Consider the following 9136-nt stretch of genomic DNA (forward strand, 5'->3'; position numbering starts at 1 on the left):
TTATGTCCTAACCTTGGTGGAGGGCAAGGTCAGTCTCTCGGTCGCCATTTACACGCTGCGAGAATGGCTGCTCGAAGGATTGCTAAATCTGCTGTCGATTGGACAGCATTTGCTGAAAGGGTTCCTGCAAACCAGCGCGATTTCTTCAGAGCCTTTAAAGCCAAATCAGAGAGCCTTGTTAACAGGTCTTAATAATATACTTTCCTACCCAGAAATATATTTTGTTTCCATATTCTCTAAGCATGAATGAATGTCAAATACCTCTTTTCAATGTCAGTGATGAATATAATTGTACCAGAACACAGTGTCAGCCATTTTATCTGTTATTTCTATTTGTTATATTTAGGATACAAAATAGGTACATGTGCAATATAAATATTACACATGTTTATTGTGAAAGTCGCTGGCACAGGTGAGGGATCAGTAGCGAAATATGCCCCCAGTATTACCCAGGTCAGCCGAAACAATTGCACACTAGCAATAATAATTACAATAGAATTGTACTTGCATATGAGTAGGTTCATGAAATGTTCAACTTGCGACTGATGTTTTTAGGCAGCAAAAAGAACTCAGTTTTATGTTATTTCGACAAACTAGAAAAGGTATTAAAAAAATCAATCAATGAACTTATTCCAGTGCTGGAATATTACTCCGGGGAAGGTGGAAATATTCTATGTAAAAAGAGGGGCTACGGGCGGAACTCTTTCCATGTCATATTCCTTTGCCATGCCAGGAAAAATTTCTATGTACATGTGCGACATTTCTTAGTTCGTGTGCCATCACTGACAAGAACAAAAATATTTATTTGATTTGAAATGTCCTTATTTCATAACCATGATTATGATTTTGTTTGAGAGTTCTTTTCAATATCTAATCATCAAAATTCTGTGTCAAACTTGTGTAACAAGAAAATTGTAGATTGACTATGTCACAGTATGTATGTGACATCTTACTGATCACAATCAGCCAGGGGTGGTGAGGTAGCCTTGTGGTTAAAAAGGCACCAGTACAGGGCAATTCCCGGTGGACCGGTTGTTCCTTTTGTTATTTTTTTTCTCCTGTTAGTATTCGTGACTGGTTCGTGACCTTGGCTGTGACACCCGTATGCGCAATTGATAGTTAAGTATGGACTGATTAACAAAGATGAAGTCATTTTTACTTCTTTATTATGAAAACAAATTAAACTCTTTGAAGTTTAATCATCTGCCAGTGCTAAAGAAAAATGTTAGGACTGAAAAGTAATGAAGTCTTTATATTTTGTCTTATAACCCTAATTAGTTTGTTATCATATTTGTATGCTTTTTGAAAGCTAATAAAAAAGCACATGGTCTGTTTATACTTCTAGTGAATTTATAACATGACTTGAATATCTAAACATTGTGTAGATTGCCATCGTGAATCATATTTCACACACACCCTATGCGCGACCTAGTGTATGTTTTCTGTAATACAGATTCTGCTGAATGCTACCACAAATAAATTAAAATGAAGTGCAGCAATGATATTGCTGGAATATTGCTATAAGTGGCATAAAACAAAACTCACTCACTCGTAGTCAGCTACTCTTCTAGTTCATAAGAAAAGTTACATCCCTTCTTTTCCAAACTGCTTTTAATCTGTAGATACATTATGGCTTAATTGTAGTGTGAGAACATTAAAGTTTTCAATCTCATCTACTGGCTAGCGATCAGTTGTCTCCATTTTTCAGTGGTTTCTAAAATTTGCACCATTGTTGCTTAAAACAATGAAACAAAATATATTTGATGATAGATGATTGATGATAGCTATTCACGACAATTCCTGCCTGTTTTACAGTTGCAGATGGTGTTTCTGTAAAACGCAGTCAACTGAAAGTGCAGTAGTTTATATTGTGCTTTCTCAATTAACAACACCAGTTATCGCCATTTCTGAAGTTTTCATGTTATTCAATAAATGTGACACAAATTTGGTAATAAACTAATGTTTTAAACCTTGACATATTGAAGAAATTTCATAATTGGAATTTGTTTTTAATAAAAAAAAACTGAGAAGAACAAAACTTGCTCTCACTGTTCATGGATGCTGATATAAGCTGATGGGAATATGGAGATGTAGCAGCTCAGGGGAACTTATCAAAGTTGAATTTTTGAGTAGTTGTGTGCAATTTTAGTAATATTTGTTTTCTCTGGAGAAAAAAAGTAAAAATAATATCTGTCGAGTCCAAAAAGCGGAGATGGAAATGTAGGTCAATTCAGAGTTAAGTGATTGAGTGTTGGCAATATGGGTGCATGTTTACTTTAGACAAATGAAAATGTGTACTTTATTGGATTGAATTGTAATGTGATAGGTTCACAACATAGCCACAGGAATTTTCATTCAATTTTCATTTATGAAATTTCATGTCAACACACTAATGATCACAGTGATTTTAAGTCTCTTAGTCTAGTTCCCTAGCCAGTACAGCCATATTGTCAGAGCAGTTACCAAGGTAATAGAGGGTAATATCATCAACTTGCATTCTTTTATCTCCGTTTGGATACCAGGTGAAAATAAGCACCTACCATACTATACTGTTCATAAAAGTTGATTAAATGGATCGAGTAGTTGGGCTGTGTGATTTTGTTAATAATTGCCCATAATGTCATTCAATTGTCTTGCCATGATTTGAATATGTACAGCCTCAAGTTACTTAGATTGGAAGTTATAGCATGATGCTTCAAAACAAAAATGTTTTCATTCAAGTATGTTAAGTGGATGGTTGTAATATTTTATGTTTATGTCATTTCATTAAAGGTCACATGCAGCGTAAAACACAACTGATTCTGATACCTTTCACTAAGCACTTACCAAAACAAATCATCAAAAATGCCAGTTCAACCTATAAAATTTGAAAAAAAACCATGATGAAAAAAGCCCACGAAATCGGAGTTCAACAATTCACTAATTTTCCCCCCAGCAGTTGGGGAAAAAGTGTTTTCAACAGCTATGCTGTGCTGCACTCATAACATGTGCAGTGAGTCGATTTGCAGAGCTTGAAACAGTATACCTGCCTTGGAGTATGAGGTTGTGAGCAGTAGTCTAATCTTGGTTGTCTACATAAACTAGTAAATAATCTAATTGTTACATAAAAAAACATGTTGATTGTGATAAGGAGACTCTGTCACAGAGAAAACTCAGTGTCTGGTTTATTGACACCTACACGTCTACCTGCCTGTCTGCTAATGACATTAGGCAGTGCACAACTTCAGTTATGGACCATTTGCAATTTGAAATTAACACCCATTAGACTTATAAGCCATAAACAAAGAGCAGGCTAAGCGCATCAGCAAATGACCCAGTGGTCAATGACAAGGCCTCGTTACACAAGTGCACATCCACTGGCCCTGACTGGGTTCTGTATTGTGGCTGCTTCATTTCAAGGGAGGTAAACCAAAGTAGAAAATATTGCACTTTTGATTTCCAATTATACGCTTATAATTTTGTTTATTTGTTTTTTTCACAATCATCAATGTGTTTTATATATCATGAACAAGGGATAACTATGTTTTGATTATGTTTGATTTTTTTGCTGCATGTGACCTTTAAGCTGGGTTATCGCATTTACCTCCGGTAACACCAACAGAGGAATATGAATGATGGATGTGAGAGTTATGATTTTTGACAAAAGAAATACCTGGCAGTACTTGTTTTCTTTTTACCATGATCAATTAAATTACTGTAAGTTTTATGTGCTGCAGTTACAGTTTAGACAGTGTGGCAACTGTGAATCACATTTACCTTGGAATCAACAGTCATCTATGAGTGGAGTTGTTGATCACTGCATCTCTCTAATTTGGAATTGTTCAACTGAACATGGTGAGGATTTGATATGTTAGTTTCAGAACTCTGAATCCTTGACTTTGTTGCAGGGTGCACCAGTATCCAGACAGCCTGCCCAAAATTGACTTTTCGTTGTACAAATCGAGACTTGCAAACCCAGCTATTGCACAACAGTTTGAAAGCCAGGTAAGGTATTTTATGAGAGTAAGGATTCCTGAAATAGTCTGATCAGTGTGCGATATCACTTGTAACAATTTCCACCTCCCTTTGTAATGAAACCCAGTGGAAATTGCAGACTGAAAAAGGTTCCTAATTTTCATGTATTTTATAGTTGTAATGTTGCTGACAGTACATAGAACAATGTTTGCTCCTTCCTCAATCTCCTTTTCGATAGTGCCTTGATGCATCTATGGCTTGGCTGATATATTTATTACATCCCTTTGCTGACTTTTTTTTTTGTCCAATCACGTTTCCATACAGGGAAGTTGAGCATACCAATCACAAGGCTTCTATCATGACTCACCTTCACTTCTTCAGCAAACAATAATGTTATACAGTAGAAGTTCTTGGAAATATATTTTGTATTGTTTGAACATTTACTCACGTCTGAGTTGCACAGTGATCAACCCTTCATTGCTGTGGCCACACTATTCCAAGAGACACATGTTGCTTTCGCTGCACATATCATCATATAACATATCCATTTAGTTTAGGTTCCTTACAAGTTACATCGCATCTATGTTTCCAGTACCAGAATGTCTCCGTGCCATATCCTAAGGACAAGAACAATATGGTTCAGGAAGTAGATGCACAGGAGAAAAAGGCTGTAAGTTTGTGTTTGTTGTAAGTGAAGCTGCAATTCACCAAGTGCCATAATCCCAGAAATTTGTCCAGAAGTGGTGAATGCCACTGCTTGGCTACATGGTTCAGGGTAACACATTGATGTTTCATTGACTTTTAAAGTAGCATAAGCAAGGTGTTGTCAAACTCTACTCACTCACTTGAGATTGTAGGTTTTTCACATGCTGAATCTGTTGGAGATGGTACGTTAACTCAGTTTCTGCATTGTTACAGTTATAGGTATAAGAGAAAAATAATGCAAAAGGATATGTTTACCATTACAATTTGAATTGTCAAAATGAGACAAATTTGGTGATGTACTTTATGTTAATAGTAATAGGTCGTTGTTGTTCATTGACAGAATACTGAAAGCAAAGCTTTCGTTGAAGTACTTCAGGGACAGATTAAGGAAGCCAGAATGATGGTAAGTCGATGTGCTGAATACACTGGGACTTCCTTTGTTCAGACATCTTGCGTTGAAAATGAAAATGCTTCAAGGACTGTTGGAGGATGTCTATAATCTTAATGTAACAAATGTGTTCATGACATGCAATTTGGTTAACTCTCCTGACAGAGAGTATAGGTCTGTCTCCTATTCTTGTGGTAAACACGTTTTCTGTTGAGATCGCCAATGCGCTGTACTTCGTGGTTGTTTACATCACTGACCAGTAACTAGAAAGTGGCCCAAGTCTGCAAATGATAGAAAGTTGGCAATGTAGCAAATATTGGAGAGTTTTTACAAACATGGACAAATCCTAACTTTTTCCTGCCCTTTCCGACAAGATTCCTCTTCGTTACACTACATAACATAACTTCCTCGGTATGCCGGATGAATGGGCGATGCCTTGATAAGTCAGTGGAGGACAACCTTGTTTTCTTCACTGAGGTCAAGAGTGATAATACGCCTGATGGATCAAGCAGTTCATAGATGCAGATGTTAGAGGATGAGTCTCTTTATTTAAAACCAAACATTCATATATTATGAACTGTTTGTAGTATTTTTTTAGCTGATATCTGTTAGTACCGTGAGAATAGGAAACACCAGTATATATGCTGAAAGACCTTGGCATAGTGGCTTGGTTTTGTTGACATCTTGATAGACTTCCCCATATGATTAATACAGATTCATTCTGAAGTTAGCCACTGACTGTACAAATCATTCCAGCTCAGTAAATGGCAGAATCATTGGCTTAATAGCTCTATTAGAAAGTTAATTCACACTTGATGGCTTATAATGAGCCATGTATTATTTGGTAAACCATCCAGTGTTTGTTGCAGTATTCTTCTCTAGACTTCATGTGACTTTACTGTCCAGTGTTAAAAACCTCATAAAGTGAGTCATTCATGTTCATGTGATGTTGACAGCTGGACAAGCTGGGCAGCATCCCTCCACCTGACCAGATGACACATGAGATGTATGCCTACTACTTCCCTGACAAGAGTCTGGACCCTGTGAGTAAGCCTACATTCTGGCCCCATATCCCTATGCTGCAGCCAGGACACAAGGACCACCAGTACATCAAGTAATGAAAAGACCTGTAGGAAATTTATACCAGAAATATTGAGTGGCAGTTACTTCAGGTACACGCATGACTGGAACATTTAAGATAGATTTGTACATGTATTCGGTTCAACATTCGTGACCATGTGTACTGAACTAGAATAAATTCTTGTTTGTGAAGGTTGTTTTTAAGTTTTGTTTACATCATGTAAATTACACTGGACAACTTTCTAGAGACAAAACTAGTGGCCAAGTCTTGCAAGAATCACCTGAAGAGATTTAAAGTGTCCTTGCATCCCCATGACACCTGGCTATTTATCATTAGGCAATGGAGATATATAGCACTCAAAATTGAGGATGTCATGAATCTGGTTGGGTAGGATATAGAAATGAGTTCCGTCCATTTGTACAAATCATATTTCCTGAACTATATATATCTCATCAGTCTGGGTATATGGCAAGCCGTTTTCAGTTTTATTAAGGTATTAAAGATATCTTGAATTGTTTTAAAGATATCTTAAACTGAATTGAAGATATCTTGAATTGTTTTAAAGATATCTTAAACTGAATTGAAGATATCTTGAATTGAATTGAAGATGTCTTGAATTGAATTAAAGATATCTCGAATTGAGATAATTATTGATATATCCAATGAAATTAAAGATATCATGAATTGAATTTAGGACATGTTGAATCATATTAATGATATCTTAAATAGAATTAATGATATCTTGCATTGAAATAGAGATATCTTGAAATTAATTAAAGATATCTCAAATAGAGAAAATATGTTAAGGGATTACTGATATCTGAAATTGTTTTAAAGATATCTCGAATCGAATTGAAGATATCTTAAACTGCATTAGAGATATCTTTAAATAAATTAAAGATATCTTGAACAGATTCAATGTCAAGATATCTTCAAATACTTCCGGCTACATATCCTCAAATACTTCCGGTTCGGAAAATGGTGGGTGACCATGTACATCTCGCACATGCTGAGAGCCGAGAAGCAGTCCTGTACTGTCAAGACATGATCCTGCATCGCGGCCGAGGACACCACTTTTGTACATCCTACCCAGAATTGCTAAATGGCCGAAATAAAGCCAGTGCAACGTAAAAAGTCACCACAACCCTCTTCAGATTCTCGTGGCCGACTACCCCTCGTATTTTCTCGAGACGTTCTAGAAATATTTCCCGTGGGGTTTTGACTAAAACATTGATATCGATGTACTCCCAGATAATTTCCCTGTACATACATTTAACTGTTATATTTTATTACCATGAATTTAGATGATAATAGGCCGGTAAACAGTTCAGTTCTTGTATCAACGGTAGCGAGCTGGCTTGTTGACATGTTGTGCGCATGCCCCATGTTTCTATAGTCCATTTCTGTATGTGTTCAGCATTGGCGGCACGCAATGCTAGCAAATATTCCCCAGAGTGAAATTTCAAAATCCAAGCAAACGTAAATTCACGATAAGCAATTCATTAGGAACTGTTATTACAGTCATAAAGTACGTTTCTCTGGACAGACTCACCGGGTGTTTACATTACAGTATCACAGACCCATGTGCCAAATCACAGGGCAATGTTCTAAAGAGCTGTGGTTGTGAGACCAGACCAGATATTTGTACTTCATTTAAATCAAAGCTGTTTAGACAATTAGAACCGGGGAATCCATTAGCTTTATCTCTAATATCAATATGTTTATACCTTGAACGAGAATGTTACAATTGTATAAATCATTTATTGGCTTCGTTACAAATGAAACCCGTCATTACAACTACTCATTTCGACATTTAAATGCCTTAAATCGACCCTTTTGACAAATTTGAACTCGCAATTCAACCAATCAGAGGGGCGGCCTGATTTATGCCTATGTGGGGCACTGTAGAATTCATGTACATTTCGGAGGATAATTTGTCTTGTTTACTGGTTTGTCTAAACCCAATTTCTCAAATTGAATTTAACCCGTGACGCCACGATTTGTGAAAAAAAATGTAGCAGCGCCCAGTGGCTAACAATCGCCAGTCTGAGAATAAATGCCATTAAGGTGTATTTCCACAGAGTAACAAAATCTAAAGTACTTTCTACTGGAAGTAAAATACGTATTTAAGTGGTGTCCTATAGGATTTTGCAGGACATTGATTAATATATAACAATTTCACTCTTGAAAGCAAGGTGAGTGTCAAACTCCGTTTGGTCATTAAGCATTTACTACAACTAATAAGTACTTTTGTGTTTTTTTCGTCGTGATCAAAACAAATCTTAAACAGCATTTTGTATCTTTAAGCAAGAGGGGGTCTAGCCATCGGATTTAAAATATACCACGGGCTTCTTCAACGCTCGCTTCACAAACAACCCATTAAGCAGGAACTGCGGGTGAGATGGATATTTGTGCATGGTGGCACCATCACCCGACCCCTGGTTTGAGGGCAAAGCAATGATTGCATGTTTTTGTTGATGTCGAGAAATCAGCAAAATTACGGACTTGTTACACATTTTATATACATGTGTCAAGCTAACCGAAAACCCTTCCTTACACGACGTCACAGCGGTTCGCTGCAGTGCTGTGGCAACAGATGTACGCAACCTGTTTGTGGTTTCGTTATAGCGAGCAAGAGGGAATCAGACGACCTTTTGGCTACTTTTAATCACTCGGTATTAACTAACCACAAGTTTTTCAAAGAATGAATTTGGTATTCCGCACAAAACTAACCAGAAGTCTTTTATATGTTAATGGTTAAAAGTGTATGTGAAAAAACGGCGAAAATGAATGCTCGAATGAACACTGCGCACCGCCACTGTAGAACACTATCAGAAACAGACTGTAAGAATGTGGCATTGCCACACGTGTTAGCTCGCTGGCGTTGATACAGGAACTGACTAAAAAAACTAGGGGTAATAGACCACGAGAATCTGGGTAGAATTCATATAGGCGGTGTTTTCGGCCGCGATACAGGATCATGTCTTGACTGCATCTTGGCTATTGGC

The 9136-nt window shown here is 37.0% G+C and overlaps 1 protein-coding gene across 1 annotated transcript; it reads left to right on the top strand.

The window, feature by feature from the left end:
- Positions 1-8: 8 nt before the first annotated feature.
- Positions 9-6319, top strand: LOC137285248 (ATP synthase subunit d, mitochondrial-like). Its single transcript, XM_067817557.1, has 5 exons — positions 9-185; positions 3888-3984; positions 4547-4624; positions 5000-5062; positions 6004-6319. Exons 1-5 carry the CDS (start codon positions 64-66, stop codon positions 6163-6165), a joined length of 522 nt encoding a protein of 173 aa, XP_067673658.1. The 5' UTR covers positions 9-63; the 3' UTR covers positions 6166-6319.
- Positions 6320-9136: the final 2817 nt, after the last annotated feature.

The sequence above is a fragment of the Haliotis asinina genome, chromosome 5, assembly GCF_037392515.1.
Source record: "Haliotis asinina isolate JCU_RB_2024 chromosome 5, JCU_Hal_asi_v2, whole genome shotgun sequence".
Lineage (NCBI taxonomy): Eukaryota > Metazoa > Mollusca > Gastropoda > Lepetellida > Haliotidae > Haliotis > Haliotis asinina.

Coding starts and splice junctions, on each gene's coding strand:
- LOC137285248 (XM_067817557.1), top strand. CDS start 64: ATGGCTGCTCGAAGGATTGCTAAATCTGCTGTCGATTGGACAGCATTT. Junction 186..3,887: donor TCAGAGAGCCTTGTTAACAG/GTCTTAATAATA, acceptor ACTTTGTTGCAG/GGTGCACCAGTATCCAGACA. Junction 3,985..4,546: donor CACAACAGTTTGAAAGCCAG/GTAAGGTATTTT, acceptor CTATGTTTCCAG/TACCAGAATGTCTCCGTGCC.